The sequence below is a fragment of the Budorcas taxicolor genome, chromosome 6 (assembly GCF_023091745.1).
Source record: "Budorcas taxicolor isolate Tak-1 chromosome 6, Takin1.1, whole genome shotgun sequence".
Classification (NCBI taxonomy): Eukaryota; Metazoa; Chordata; class Mammalia; order Artiodactyla; family Bovidae; genus Budorcas; species Budorcas taxicolor.
This window is the reverse complement of record NC_068915.1, coordinates 113,740,915-113,756,759: the sequence shown is the minus strand read 5'-3', so window position 1 is coordinate 113,756,759 and position 15,845 is coordinate 113,740,915. Positions and strand designations below refer to the sequence as shown.

Here is a 15,845-nt window from a genome sequence, read left to right as displayed (position 1 = left end):
TGTGAAGCCAACACGCTGATATTAATCTCACTGTATATCCCCATCAGAGCTCTTGGGGGCCAGGTGCACTGTCAAATGAGCAGTGATATTTTGAAAGGAATCTTTTTTCAGAGTGCTAGGTCTCAAGAGTAGGGCTAAAACAGGCAGTGAGCCACACTGCAAATAGATACGCCATCATTCAGGCTTTGTTTCATTTACCGAACACAGGCAGAGTAGATTTATCATGATTCCTAAGGGCCCTAACATTTTCAGAATGGTAAATAAGCATTGGCGTCAACTGAAAGTCATCAGCTGCATTAGCCCCTAACAAGAGAGTCAGTCAGTCCTTTGAAGCTTTGGTGCCAGGCATTGACTTCTCCTCTCTACCTATGAAAGTCCTAGATGGCATCTTCTTCCAACAGAGGCTGTATGTCTACAATGAAAGTCTGTTGTTTAGTGTTCAGTTCAGTTCAGTCACTCAATCGTGTCTGACTCTTTGCGACCCCATGAATTGCAGCACGCCAGGCCTCCCTATCCATCACAAACTCCCGGAGTTCACTCAAACTCATGTGCATCGAGTCGGTGATGCCATCCAGCCATCCCATCCTCTGTTGTCCCCTTCTCCTCCTGCCCCCAATCCCTCCCAGCATCAGAGTCTTTTCCAATGAGGTAGCTACCTTAATTAATAACCTTAGTTGTCTCTGGATAACTTGTGGCAGCTTCTGTTAGTGCATCGGCTCTTGCTTTGTCACTTTGCACAATGATGTTATGGAGACGGCTTCTCTCCTCAAACCTCATGTACCAGTCTCTGCTAGGTTCAGACTTTTTTTCTGCAGCTTCCTCACCTCTCAGCCTTCATAGAATCGAGGAGAGTTAGTGCTTGCCTTGGGCTCCCCTGGTGGCTCAGATGGTAAAATGATCCGCCTACAATGTGGGAGGCCTGGGTTCGATCCCTGTGTTGGGAAGATCCCCTGGAGGAGGGCGTAGCAATCCACCTTGGTATTCTTGCCTGGAGAATCCTCGTGGACAGAGGAACCTGGGATTGCAAAAAGTCTGACATGACTGAGCTGCTTAGCATAGCACAGCACTTTGCTCTGGGTTTTAGCTTTGTTTAATGGAATGCTGTAGTTGGTGTGATCTTCTATCCAGATGATTCAGACTTTCTCCTGGTCAGTGATGAGCCTGTTTGGTTTTTCTCCATATCCGCGATAAGGCTGTTTGTTCATGTGTTCATAGGAGTAGCACTTTTAATTTCCTTCAAGAACGTTTCCTTTCAATTCACAACCTGGCTGTTTGCTGTAAAAGTTCTGACTTTCAGCCTGTCTTGGATTTCAACAGGTCTTCCTCACTAAGTGTAATCATTTCTAGGTTTTAATTTAAAGCGAAAGAAGTGTGACTCTTCCTTTCACTGGAACACTTAGAGGCCATTCTAACGTCAGTTTGGTATGTCTGAGGGAATAGGGAGGTCAGAGGAGAAGGACAAAGATAGGGGAATGGCTGCTCAGTGGAGCAGTCAAAACACACAAAATGTCAATCAATTAAGTTGGCTCCAAGCAACTATAGCAGTCACATCAAAAGTCACTGATCATAATGAATATGATAATAATGAAAAGGTATGAAATATTGTAAGATTTACCAAATATGATGCAAAGACAAAAAAGCAAATGCTGTTGGGAAAATGGCCCCATAGACTGGCTCCATGCAGGGTTGCCACAGACTTACAATTTGTTAAAAAGAATGCAGTGTCTGCTAGGTGCCGTAAAATGAGGTGTGCGTGTATTTCTAATTCATTAGTACATTGCTTTCCTGACTGTCTCCCGTTTCTTTTACTTCTTTGAGCATCTTGCAGGCAGTTACATTAAAGTCTGTCTAGCAGGTCTGCCGTCTGGCCTTTCTCAGAGGCCGCTTCTGCAGGCGTTCTCCCCTTTGCATGGATGGCCCCTGCTTTGCTTGCCTTGTGGTCTCCTTGCTGTTGAAAACTGAATATTGGAGTCTAGTAACGCAGGAACTCTGGAAATCAGATCCCCCCCCACCCCTTTCAGGGTTTGCTGGCTTTTTTGTTTGTTTGTTTGTTTTTTTAATTTTGATTTTATTGCTGCAGATTGTGTGTGTCTTGGGAATCAGCCTGAGGCATAAACTGAAGTTCTCCTCAAGTCTTATCTGAGCGTGAGCTTTTTCCTGGGCATGCTTGGTGACTTTCTAAATCCCTCCATATGGCGGTTGCTTCTGAATGTCCTCATCCCTAAATTGTTGTTCAGTTGCTAAGTCATGTATGAAGCTTTGTGACCCCATGGACTGCAGCACGCCAGGCTCCCCTGTCCTTCACTATCTCCTGGAGCTTGCTCAAATTCATGTCCATTGAGTTGATGATGCCATCTGATCATCTCATCCTCTGTCCTTAAATGTTGGCTCCCCAAAGGGAAAAGAAGGAAAATAAATGTGGGGATGGGGGTGGAAACAGGCTCTGGCTGTAAGACCAGCAGGACCCTATGGGGCCTTCCCAGGACAGACCCTTCCCTGTATCCTCAGCTTTAGCTCCTCTCTGAAGGACCTAGATAATAGTGTCTGACGTACAATCCCTGAGTTGTTTTACAGATGCTGAAACCACCACCAAGTGGAAGAAATTAAGTACTTCATGATCACGAGCATATAGCCCCAGACCTGCTGGTGCCCAGGGATTAGCGTCACGAATCCTGCAAGCTGTGTGTCCACGGCTCCAGGAACATGTGCACGGATGCTGTCCTGCGGCTGAGGGGGAGGTCGGGAGAGACGTTTAGCTGCTACCTTGGGAAGAGCCAAAACTGTGGAAATTAATGACTTACCCTCCAAGCCTTCCCTAGGAAGCTGCAAGCCTTGGAACAGACCAGAAGTTCCAAAATCATTACATCAGGAGGGTTCTGCCAGTGTGATTGTTGCCCAAGTGAGAAGACGGACTCCGTGCTTCCACCCCACCCTCTTCCCTGATGTCACTTTCTCCTTCATTCCTACACTTTATGGATTTTATTTTATGTGAACATATTACAGATAAAAGACTATTTCACTTTAAAGTAAATTTGCATTCACTTTATGCTTATGAATGTTTTTATAGAATCTGTAGTTATTTGGATTTTTCCTCTCTTTGGTCTGTTTGTAGCCTTTGTCTGATTTTTTTTTTCTCTTAGGGAACTTGAGTATTTTTTAAAAATCTCTACAAGTAACAATCTAAGCAAAGAATAAAAACTGTTTACCCATTTTAGTTTTCAGAGATAGGTGAATTAAAACGACAGAATGAGGCCATTTATACCTTTTTAAGTAGAAGGAAAATAGAATTGATACAACACAAAATTTGGCAAAGCCGTGTTAAAACAGGCCTATTCTAACTTTGCTGGTGGCAAGGTGGAACCCTTTTAGAAAGCAGCTAAGCTCCACAAATGTTTATATCCTTGGTCCAGAAATTCTTTTTAGACTAACTCGTGAAAATAAAAAAATAAATACCTGTGGGTGTAAATATATTCCTAGCAGCACAGTTTATAACTGTGAAATATGGAGACGACCCAGATACCCAAACAACAGGAGTCTGGCTTAGCTGAACAAGGCACGGTTTCCTGAGTTGAAAGTTTTGCCGTCATTTAAAAGGGGCTATCATGTATCATTTGGGAAAAATTCTCCCAAGACATTGTCATGTGAAAGCCAGGCTGCAGACAGAGTGACTGCAATGACGCAGCTGCAGAAAAGTCGCCTTTGCTTGGGGCCAGGGGCCAGGGGCAATCGAACAGGGCTGGGGTAGGGGAGCGAGGGAAGGAGGTGGGGAGGCTGTGGTGAGTTCCCCTCGGCTCTGGTTTCTGTTGTTTTCATGATGTTACTTGGGCCATTAATGAAAGAAAGAAAGAAAAAAAAAAGATGGAAATGGTTTGAGCAGAGGAAAGAGGCAAGAGTCACAGATTCACCGTATAACAGCAAAATCTGATTAGGAAACTCAGTTAGGTAGCTCTCCACGTTGTTGGTGGGAACACGGGGTCTGGCTGCTCTCCTGAATTTGGTGGAGAGGAAGCAGCCTGCTGCCTGGGTGGGCAGTGTGCTCACAAGACCGAATGTGGCCTTGGGACACCCCACGCTGGGCTTGAGGTCGGGGGATGATCCCTGAGAGCAGCCTGACTTGTGCATCACCCCCCACCCCTGGCCCATTCCTGGTCCTGGGCAGGACCTCTGAGTGAGGACGCTTAGTGCCAGTACGAACGCCACCCCTATGAGGAGGTCCTCGGTCATCCTTTGAAGCTGGGTGATAGGAAGGACTGCCTCCTCTCACCTGGCCCCCACCCTCTACCCTCCAGCCAGGTCTCTCTGGCCCCAGGGCTTTTGCACCTGCACCGTCCTACCCCTGAACAGCTTTCCCCCAGGCTTCAGGCTTCAGAGCAAACACCCGCCTCAGGGAAGCTTCCCCCATCCTCTGTCACTCTCTGGCTTGGCCTCTTATCCCCTTTACAGCACACACCACAGCCGGCAATTATTCCACACATTTGTCTGCCTGACTTTCTGCCTGTTTCCTCTGAAAACCCAGCCAGGGAAGGAATTTGAGGTGTCTGACTCACAGCTGTAGAGTCAGTTCCCAGCTTATACGTGATGCTCAGTAAGCGTGTGGGTGAGGAAAGGCTGCCTCTATTTGTGTTTCCGAATTATGCACATGGAGTGGAAACATCCTCCGGAGGGAGATGTAGCCGGAGGCTGGTCTCAGACCCCCTCACCCTCGACTTCAGTGTGAAACGTGCTTTGGCTTCTTACCAGCTGTGTGACTTCAGACAGGGTACTTAGCCTCTCTGATCTTCAGTCACTTCCTTTGTAAAACTGGAATACCATACCAGCAGGGAGGGGAGTGTGGAGTTCACTCTGAAACAGGGCGGGGGCAGGGTCTGGGCAGCCTCCACGTCCCTTGCTGCCAGAACTTCCCTGGTGGCTCAGATGATAAAGAATCTGACTGCAATGCAGGAGACCCAGGTTTGATCCCTGGTTCAGGGAGATCCCCTGGAGAAGGGAATGGCAACCCAGTCTAGTATTCTTGTCTGGAAAATCCCATGGACAGAGGAGTCTGGCGGGCTACAGTCCATGGGGACACAAAGAGTCAGACATGACTGACCAGCTCATACACACATACACACAAGGGGAAGGAAGTAGCATTGATTGAGCACCTACTGCACACCAGGCACCATAGTAGACAGCTGGAATGCAGTGGTAAATAAAACAGAAACTGCGCCCCAGCCCCACCCTGAGTGTAAGGTGGGGAAAGAGAAGTGTAAGGTGTCACCAGGACCAGCCTGGAGGCTCAGTGGGAGGAGATACTGCTCTGAAACATCACGTGTGCAGGAGTCTGGGGAAAAGGAAGAACAGGCAGAGGAAGGAGCGTGGTGGAGGCCCTAGGACAGGATGCCGCTGGGCACGTGCAAGGGTGGAGTGGAGGGGGAGGGGAGTCACTGCAGGGAGCAAGGCCGCCTCGCTCTTGTCCGTCCTGACCTGGCCGTCACCAGGCACCTGCAGGCCCCCAAGTCAGCGCAGGCTCAGGACACAGCTCAGGGCCAGGCGGAACAGGGAACCCACTCTTACCTTGGGCAACGCATACTTCGGCAGCTTCATCCGGACAAATTCATTGCGGCGGTAAGAGATGTAGTATTTGGTCTGGTTTGTTGTGGTTGCCTAACAGGAGGGGAAAAACACTCTTTTAAGGGGCTAGGTTTCCAGTTAAGCAAGACAGATCTTCATGAATGAAGAACTGCACGTTGTGTCTCAGCTGGTGAAAATGCCCTTTTATGTTGCTTACATGCGCTTTGCCTGAAATAGACGGACTCCTATTCATCCTTCAGAGCCCCATACCAAATGCCCCACCTCTGGGAAGTCTTCCTCCTCCTCCCTCAGTTAGAACTAATCTCCTTCCCTTGTGCTCTTTCAGCACTTTGCTTCCCTGTATCTGAGTTACAGTACAAGGGAAAGAAAATTCTGTTCCCCAGAACTTCTCTTAGTGAGCGTACCTGGTGAGCTGCTGAGTGGGGGAAGAGACGGGGCAAAGGTCAGTTCAAGTCACATAAGATGCCGCCAAAACCCAAGGCAGGAGAAGCAGAATGACAGGCACGGCTCCTGGGATGGCCACGTGTGTGACGCCAGACAGTTCGTCGGCATAAGGAGCAGCAGCTCCACGAGCTGTGGGCACTGCCATTTTACAGATGAGCAAAGTGAGGCCCAGAGCTGGAGTAACTTGTCTCCCGTGGGACATAACGGAAGAGCCAGGAAAAGAGCGGCATTTGCTTCTTTGGGGGGAGGGGCAGGTGAGGAGGAGGGAGAGGGGAAGAGGAGCAAGGGGGCAAACAGGCGATGGGAGACGGATTGGGCCAGGAGCTGGACAGAGCCCTGTGGCCCCTGACCTCAGCCCCTAGCCAGGCACGCATCTCTCCTGTCTGACGCAGACCGTGTCACCAGCGGCAGACCAGGCCTCTGCGACAGAGCTGAGAGCCGTCACGATCACGCCTGAGCACCGCCAAGGCTGAGCGCGGGGGTGGCTCCTTCACCCACTGCACTCAGCTTCTTGAGCCCCCACTTCTAGACCTGGCCCCTGAGCTGCCCGATCATGGTTCCCCCTGCTTCCTTGTAGCACCCCAGTCCTCCCTGAGCCCCCTTGCATGGCCCACCCGCAGCCTGGCCAGGCTTCCCAGCACCTCTAACCAAGCCTCCACCCCGACTCAGGGCCCCCTGCTGCACAAGGGCCAGCCCAGCCCATTCAGCCACAGCTGTGCCCCCAGGGTCTCAGGCTGGGGTGGTGGCGGACCAAGCAAAGTGTTTCGAAAACACTCCATGTGGGACTGATGTCAAAGAAGCTGATGCCACTGTTGTTCCAACACTCAGCAGATGTTTGAGAAATGCAGTGGGAGGTGCTGAGTACACCCTCCCTGCAGACTCCAGGGTCTACGGTAAACAGTAAAGGATGCCAGTGTGGCCTGGGCGGCAATGAAGGAAGGGAGAGAGAGCTGGGGGCACTCCAAGGAGGCAACCAGCGGGCTGAAGTAGGCGGAAGCCAGGGAAGGCTTCCTGGAGGAGGGGGTACATGACAGAGTATTGGAAGAGGAGGTGGGGAAGGGGCCGTGAGCGCTCCAAGCCCAGGGAAGAGCACGTGCAAACAGACGGAAGGTATGGGAAGCCGAGGGGCCTCAGCAGTGGGTGAGGGAGAATGAGCGCAGGGCTGGGAGTCGGGGCTGGTGGCGGCAGGAGCCTCTTACGGACTGCCCCAACGGCGGCCGTGACACACCCCGCCAGTTCCAGCCCCCACTCCACAGGAGGTGCTGGCCCACTCTGCTGGGGTGGTGAAGTGTCTCTGAGATGGGGGAGCCTTCGGTGGAGAGAGCCCCCAGCCAGTGCCCTTAGGGACCGTCTCCACCAGAGCCTGTGGTATCATCTCCTGGGATCCTAGTGGGCAGAATAGGGGCCGGTGAATGAGAGTAGCGGAAACCCTTTATCTCACCGCCGTAATGACATTTCCAAAGATTTGAGTTGTCTCGGAGGGGATGGGCTGTTTTGAAAGGAGCGAGTTCCTCACCAGTGGAAGTGATCAAGAGCTGGTATGACCAGGTGCTCCCTGGAGCCTCTGAACAGCCAGATCCCACGGTTTTGGAGGGTGGTCCCAACTGCGATCTGAGTGCCAGGTGGCAGGGCTTGGTCCCTGGGCTGTGGACGGCTGACGCCCAGTAGCCAAGAACAATGACCAGAGAGAACCCATGCCAACTCAAAGCCACCAGAACCAGATGGAGCAACACGGGCTCAGGCTTGGGGGCCCTGAGCTGTGGGAGGGTCCTGGGGGGCAGAAGGGAGAAGGAGCGGATGGCAGCCCTGCACCATTCGCCACCTGGGGGGCGGGCGCCTCGCCACAGGGGCAGCCGGAGCTGAAGTAAGTGGCACTTGAAGGTAAAAGGCCGTTTCATGGCTTCCTGTTGGAGTGATTCCCTTTCCCCCAGAGTGGCTTATAGTCCACATCACCTCCTGCCAGTTTCCAGGAGCCCGGAAGCAAGCGCACCTTAACGAAGACGTAGTCGTCTTGCACGGTCAGAGAGCCGCGGTCGATGGGCCCCGCGAAGGGCGTCGTCCGCGTGTTATCGGAGCAGTTGTGGACCCGGCAGGTGACATAGCGAAAGCCTGCAGGAGACAAGAGGCAGCCACGCGGGGCGTCAGGTCTCAAAATGCCCAGACGCTAGCTGACGGAGTCAGACGCAGCCCCAGACACGACGAAGTGCTGAACCTTCTCGCTCCGTGTTCCGATGCCACCGCCGCGGATGTTGTTTGTGGGTCTGAATTTTAAAGGGTTGGCCCTGAGATGACTACACCTGCTGCTGAGTGTGGGGCGGGGCGTGGGGGGCTCTGTGCCCGGCGCTCTCCTGTGAGGAGCTCTTTCAATCCTCAGGACCATACTCTGGGGGGCGGGGGGATCCCATCTTCCAGATGCAGAAACTGAGGCTGAGCGAAGGGCCACCCAGCCAGCCTCCAGGCTTTTCCCAAAGAAAGGCTCAATGGAACACAGCTATGTCTGCGTGTTTACGTATCACACACAGCGCCTTCACACTACCATGGCGGTCTTGGGCAGCGTAGGCCGCACGGCCAGCCAAGCTGAAACATTTGCCAGCTGGCCTTGATGGGAAGCGTTTGCTGACCCTGGGCTAAAGTCGCGCAGGAAAGCACAGCTGTGTGAGTAGGACTAGGTCCGCGCTCTGCCCGGTGCACCCTCTGCCTGCAGACACAACACCTGTGCCTCCCTGGACACCTGGACCCCCTCTCTGGGAGAGGGGCCGCAGAGCAACCCCCAGAGGTGTGGGCAGGAGATTCCCACACAACCCCCAGCCACTGGCCTTCCCCGGGCCCAGTGGGCGTGTGGCCACCAAGAGAAGGGACAGTCCAGGGCCACAGTGCCTGTCACGGCTGGAACCCCTCCCGCCCTCCAGACGTCTCTCCACTCACACCCAATCCACAGGTGGGTGTGAGCAGGGACTCAGGGGTTCTTTCCCCACTAGATTTAGGCAAACCCTTTCATCCTTTTTGAAATATCTATGCTTGAGCAAATTGAACACCAGCTTTGCCTGGAGACTCCCGTTTCCATCAGACCCTCTGTCTCTGGGATGGGGGGCCCCCAGGGAGTTGCCTGGAGCCTCTGCCTTGGGGACTCAACTCTCCCACGTGTGGGCAGGAGCAGAATTAACCACAGGGGCCAAATAGAGCCCAGCCAGGCGCTCAGAGACACCAGCACCTTTGGGGGCATATCCTGCCCACGGCCTGGGGTAGTTGGGCAGCACAGAGAGTGCCAGGGGGCCGGGCTGGGGGCTGGAAGCCCTGCCCTAACTCACTGGCAGGGACCCCTGAAACAGTGCGCACAGTAGGCTCACAATCAGCCATGGCTGTGCCACAGCCCGATTCCTCTAGAACCGTGTCCTTCTCCCCTCTAAACAGGCCAGTCACTCCCTGTGGTCAACACTGAATATCCTGTTGCGGGCTTGCCTGGCTGGGCATGCTGTGGAGTCGAACCCAGGCCAGACTCAGTGGGCCGTCTGCTCACTTGCCCACTCACCCATTTGCTCGCCCACCCGCCCCCTCGTTCGGCCACGCCTTCGTCCGCTGGTTCGCTTGCTCACGTCACGATGGTCAGGTCCTCCCTGCTCCGGCTCTGCTGCCAGCAAGACAGACAAAGGCCACCTCTCGCGGCGCGGACAGTCTGTGCCGTGGGAGAAGGGCTGACCCACGGCCCTTGCTAATCTCTGTGGCGTAAACCACTCTGGCTGCCGAGGTGAAGTTTCTGACCACGGGGCTGAGAAGGGAGGCGGGCGCTCGGCTCTCGTGAACAAGCCCCAGTGAGACAGCAGTGACCGTCCTCCCGTCCACAGCCTGCACTGTCACCCCAGGGGCCTTCCGGGGACAGGGCCCAGCCTTCCCACAGGGGCAATGGCGGGGGCCAGGGTGACCTTGGGGAATGGTCAGTAGCTCAGGCTGGCTGGAGGGTAGGCGGGGTGGCCAGTGCAGTGGATCCTAAAGGCCGGGATTCTGTGCCACCAAGCTCGGCTGGATGGGGTTCTGGTGGGACTCCCAGGCCGGGGTGGTGATTTGGGATTTTTGCATGGAGGGTGGCAGGGCTGGGGTCTGTACCGGCTCCAGACCCCATGACTGAGCTCAAGAAGTAAAGCAGAAGCAACTGTAACGCTGCCCTGCTTCCTGCAGGACAGGGGCTGGGGCATCCAGGGAAGAGCCAAGGGCTTGGACGTGGTAAGGGGACCACCCCCCCTCACTTGATGACCCACGCTGCCCCAGGCTGAGCACTATGCGTGAGACCCATTCCACAGAGAAGGATGCTGAGGGCAGGGAGCTGAGGTCATTTCCAGGGTCACCTAGCTGCCACATAGAGGGCTGGGAGCTATCTCCAGAGCTTCGGTCACCAACCAGGACTCCGGTGCCTGGCACTGAACCCGCCCTCCATGTGCTACGTCCCCCCCAGGGACAGCAGCTTGCACTTGTCGGCACCCACTGTAGGTGAAGCGTGGCCCTGCCCAGGTCTGAATGCCAGTAGAAACAAAGGAGGTCCTGCCAGGCAAGGGGCAGGGCTGTGTCTTGTCCACCTGCGGGTCCTCAGCAGGGTCAGCCCTGGGCCTGGTCCACAGGGGGCTCAGCCAGTGTTTGTTGAGTGAAGACACAACCTATAGGTCCTACTGGCTGTGATGTTCTAGAACATTCCGTGGTTCTGTCGGCAGTGAGCACAGAGGACCTTCCTCATAACGGGCGTGGCCCCTGGGCTCATCTGCCAGGAAGGCTCCTGCCCCCCTGGAGCCGACGGAAGCCATCAGAGTCCCTGCCCCACCTCAACACTCAGCAAGTGCAAGGAGGGGATCGGGGCTGAGAGATGGGGAAGCACTCAGTGCTCAGGGGCCAGAACAAATCGCCCTCTTAATAGACTTTTCCACTGGAGTGGAGCTTCTTGACTTCGATTTATCCCTGGCTGGAAAACAACCACATTTAAAATTATGCCACAACGTAACACAGCGAGGGCAGCTGTTCAGGGCCAGTCGCCAAGGACAAGGGCGGCCGAGCCTGCCATGGGGTGAGCACTCAGGGTGCCCGGCTCCTAAATCCTCCCCGCTTACCTCCTCCGAGGTCCTGGGCCTCCAGGTGGACCAAGTCAGGGTCAGCGTCCACCCCAGACACAGCCCTGGAAAAGAACGGCAGAGGTTGGCTTTGGAAACGAAGCCCCCAAGCCCTTCCTCCCGGGCCTGCCTGCTGCCAGAACCCCTGGGAGCCTCGTGGCCTGCTGGGTCCGAGGCTCAGAGGACACGGCCCTCCCCCAGAGCCCAGCTGCTCCTGGGAGGCCGACGGAGCCCCCACCTCTGCGTTGCTGGGCATTCTTCCATTTACAGTAGTTTAGAGAAGACCTGTGCGTCCATGTCTGTACGTGTGTGCATGCATGTGCGTGTGCACACGTGTGTTAGTGATTGAAATGATCTTAGGAGGCAGGAGAGGCCTGGGAATATCACCCTAGTCTGGGGGCTTCCCTGATAGCTCAGTTGGTAAAGAGTCCGCCTGCAAAGCAGGAGACCCCGGTTCGATTCCTGGGTCAGGAAGATCCGCTGGAGAAGGGCTAGGCTACCCACTCCAGTATTCTTGGGCTTCCCTGGTGGCTCAGCTGGTAAAGAATCCGCCTGCAATGCGGGAGACCTGGGTTCAATCCCTGGGTTGGGAAGATGCGCTGGAGAAGGGAAAGGCGACCCACTCCAGTATTCTGGCCTGGAGAATTCCAAGGCCTATACAGTCCATGGGGTTGCAGAGTCAGACACGACTGGACCAGGGGTTCAGGCAGCACAGGACACAGTGGGGACCATGGCTGGTGTCAGCAGAGTGCTCAACGAGGCTGAGAAGAACGGGAGGAAGACGCGTCGCAGGGGCTGGGGCTACGTCCTCCGTTGGGGGCGAGGCGAGTGCTGCCCCCGCCAGCCCAGCGCGGCACCCAGGGGGTGAAGTGCAGGTTTTACACCTGAAAGGACACTTCGGGACGATGTGCTGTGGTCCAGGGTTTCCCAGAGTTTACTGGTTCCCCATGCCAACTGGACGGTCACCTTCTGTCTGTCCACCCCCTTGAAAACCTTCTGTCTGCTTCAGCTGTCTCTTAGGCGAGAACACTCAGGAGGTCGTGGGTGTGATGAGCTGACTGCGTGTGTTATAACGTACATTCCAGCCGATATGACTGTTCCAAAGGCGTCCACCGGCTGACCCTCTCACGGACACCGACCTGGTTGGTGCAGCACAGTTACTTTGCTGAAGGGCAGACTGAGAATCTGTCGCTGAGTCTCACTGCATCAGAGTGAGTGTCATCAGCGGCGCCACTCACTCAGAGCTCTGGACAGGCATCCCCACGGCCCTTCCAGGCCAGTGAGACGTCCCCGCAGAGCACTCAGCTCCCACTTTGGACAGCCCCTGGCCTCACGCTGGCCCCTCGGTTCTCAATCCAACGCCCAGCAGGCTTGCCGCCGGGGTCCCTGTGTGCTTCGTCTCCTCCAGGGGCCAGGTGGTCCCTGCTGGACACGGGAAATCCACAGATGCTCGGGTGGTGGGAAGTGCAGTCAGAGTGTTTAAGTGTGGGAGCCAGCATCAATCACGCCAACCCTCTGGACAGTCTCGAGTGCAAGGCGAAGTGTTGATTTAGGCTTGCTGAATAGGCCATCTGTAAGCTCCTTGGAAGGAGGCCTCCTGCGTGACATTTTCCTCTTTTCTGAATAAAGTCAGACATTGTTCCCTACCAGGAGCGCTGACGGGTCCTCAGCTCAGCAGAGGAAGTTTAGTTTGACCATCCGTCATCTGTGAATGGGGTAATAACACCCAGCCTGCGGCTCGCTCACTCATTCACTCACTCATTCACTTTCTAATGCACTCATTCATTCACTCATTCATTTATCTCACTTTATCTCATCCATTCATTCCCTCTGTCATCCCCTCTCTCTCTCTCCACCAGAGTCTCTCCCCTGCCACTTTCCAGTGGGTCCACACACCAGGCCCAGCAACAGGCTGGGGGCATGGTGAGCCTGAGGTCCGTTCCCCTAGAAACCCTCGACCGTGGGTCTTGAAAGACCACGTGACTCTCTGCACTTACACAGCTCAGATGGAGCCTGGCTCCCTGCGCGAAGGGACAAGCATTGCCCCCTAGACCTTCTTGTTTGTCAAGGTCCCCAAAGCTGGTGTCTGGGGAAGGCCCTCGGTCTGCTGTTTGGAAGCAGCAGTTGCTTGAGAAGACCTGTGGCTGAGCAAGCTGTTGGAAAAGCCCATAGCTCTGGGAGCCTGGGGAGTTGAGAGTTACTAAGGAAAGCTCTGATGCAAACAATTCCGCTGAACCCTCAAGACACCCACCACCCGCCTCCAGGGCTGCAGCGGTCACCCCCTCCCCTCCCCTCAGGACAGAGGCCCTGCCTCTTGCCCCCCACCTGGCAGGCACTGGAGCTCACGGAAGAGGAAGGCTGAGGCTTTATGGGTGGACCTGGGCTGGAGTGCCAAGGCCAACTTGGAAATGCCTGGGGAATGCAGGAGAGCAGATTGCTCGGCAGCGCGGCCAGGGGCATGGCCACCGGCCACAAGCAGAAGCAGCCGTGGCCTGGGGCTGCTGCTTCCGGGCGGTGTGACTGAGGACACCTGCCCTGGCCTCTCTCCGCGTCCCCCTCTGTCACATGAAGGGGAGACAGTCGGGGTTGTTGTGTGGATTTCATAAGATGATGCACTTGGACCTGTGGTCGGCACCTGGTGGATGATCAGTGTTCACAACGTGGCTGCTGCTGGGAGGCCCTCACGATTCTGTCCCAGGGCCACTGAGAGACTAGCAGGGAGGTGATGAGCCAGAGTCATCACGGTCCCAAAACACAGTAGGTGTCCCAGTCCCTAGCCATGGCCCCAGGAGGTCAATCTAATGAGCTCACTTGCTTAAGTGTCTCAAAACATGAAGGCCTTAGAACATGGGGCTTTGGCAATTCCCGCTGTCAGGTCAAGGACAGAAGCTTGGGGAAGAAATCATTTGATTTGCCCGAGATAACAATGTGTCCAAATGAGCACAAACTCTTCAGTGTCTGTGGGCTGCTTCCCTCGGTGACCCCAGAAGTCTCCCTGGGACTGGACGCATCAGTGAGCTGCCAGCTCTGCTAATCTCCCAGGCCTCCAGCCCAGAGACTGCCCCCTCCCCGCCCCCTCCCTCTCCTGACCCCTCCTTCCTCCTAGCCCCTCCCCTTCCCCTAAGCCTTCCCATCTCCTAGCTCCTCCCCTCCTCCTAGCCCCTCCCCTTCTCCTAAGCCTTCCCACCTCCTAGCTCCTCCCCTCCTCCTAGCCCCTCCCGTCCTCCTGACCCCCTCCTACCTCCTAGCCCCTCCCCTTCCCTAACCCTTCTCACCTCCTAACCCCTCCCACCTCCTAGCTCCTCCCCTCCTCCTGACCCCTCCCACCTCCTAGCCCCACCCCTCCTCCTCATCGCTCCTAGCTTCTGATCCCTTCCTCCTCCTGGCCTCCTCCCTCCTCATGACCCCTCCCTCCTCCTGGCTCCTCCCTCCTCCTGGCTCCTCCCTCCTCTTGATCCCTCCAACCTCCTGACCCCTCCCCTCCTCCCAGCCTCTCCGCACCTCCTGACCCCTCCCCACTTTCCTGAGCCCGTGTTGACAGGAATGACAAAGCCTGAGACTGGTGCCCTAGTTTCTGAGGAAGACCCGGGCCCTCTCGAGGGCAGGCAAGTGGTGAAAGGCGCACCGACAGGCCATTGCTCCAGGGGAGAGACCAAGGCTTCCCTTCTGAGGCCTGTGGCCCTGTGTCAGCCAGCTAGTTCCTGGTCCTGATTGGCATAAAGGCACTGAAGAGGCAGCGGGGTGGGCAGGGAGTTGTTTCCACGTGTTTGTCCTGTGGAGACAGGACTGTGGCCTGGCGGGGAGTCCATGTGTTAGAGTGTGGCCCGAATAAGATTCGAAGCAGAGAACATGAGTGTGTGTGTGCGCACATGTCCACACTCAGGAATCACACCTTGGTAGAAAGAGCTTGTCTCTGTGTGCACCTCTAGAGGCCGCGGGAACCCTGCGCTCGGCTCCCCCTCCCTCTGCCCGCGGACCTCGGCCAAGTCTCATCCTCTGTGGGCCTCATTCGCTCTCTCATCCAACAGGCATTTCCTGAGCACCGGAGCCCCCTCGCTGGGGCAGTGAGACCAGAGAGCTACCTACGCAGACCGATTTTGATCAGCTCCCAAGAGATGACAGAAATGGGGACCAAGCTGTGGAGCTGGCTGGGGCTGCACAGCTGGGCAGTGAGTCAGGGGCTGAGTCAGGACCAGGCCAGGGGGAGGGAGGGGACAAGGGAGGAGGGAGGGGCAGTAGGGGGGAGGGAGGAATCAGAGGGGAGGAAGGAGGAGGCAGAGAAGAGGAGGGAGGGGCAAGGGAGGAGGGAGGGGGCAGTGGGGAGGAGGGAGGAATCAGAGGGGAGGAAGGAGGGGGCAAGGGAGGAGGGAGCGGGCAGGGGAGGCAGTGGAGGGAGGCAGAGGAGAGGAGGAGGGAGGCAGAGGACAGGAGGAGGGAGGCAGAGGAGAGGAGGCAGAGGAGAGGAGGGAGGAGGCAGAGGAGAGGAGGGAGGGGCAGAGGAAGAGGGAGGGGACAGAGGGGAGGAGGGAGGGGACAGAGGGGAGGAGGGAGGGGGCATGGGAGGGGCAGTGGGGAGGAGGGAGGAGGGAGGGGAGGAGGGAGCGGGCAGGGGAGGCAGTGGGAGGGGCGGTGGGGGAGGGGGGAGGGGGGCAGGGCAGATCTGCGAGGGGGCAGGAGGCTTGCGAGCGTGGGTGCTGTGGGTTATGGGCATTAGCGTCCCTGTCTATTGTCGAGGAAGTG

General features: G+C 55.9%; 1 protein-coding gene across 1 annotated transcript in view; it reads right to left on the bottom strand.

The window, feature by feature from the left end:
- Nucleotides 1-15,845, bottom strand: part of SORCS2 (sortilin related VPS10 domain containing receptor 2) — a 491,862-nt gene that overhangs the window by 59,981 nt on the left and 416,036 nt on the right. Inside the window, exons 6-8 of the mRNA XM_052641644.1 lie at nucleotides 11,106-11,170; nucleotides 8,006-8,124; nucleotides 5,554-5,643 (exon numbers count right to left, since the gene is read on the bottom strand). Of these exons, the coding sequence (XP_052497604.1) occupies nucleotides 5,554-5,643; nucleotides 8,006-8,124; nucleotides 11,106-11,170 (274 nt within the window). The remainder of the gene's footprint in view (nucleotides 1-5,553; nucleotides 5,644-8,005; nucleotides 8,125-11,105; nucleotides 11,171-15,845) is intronic.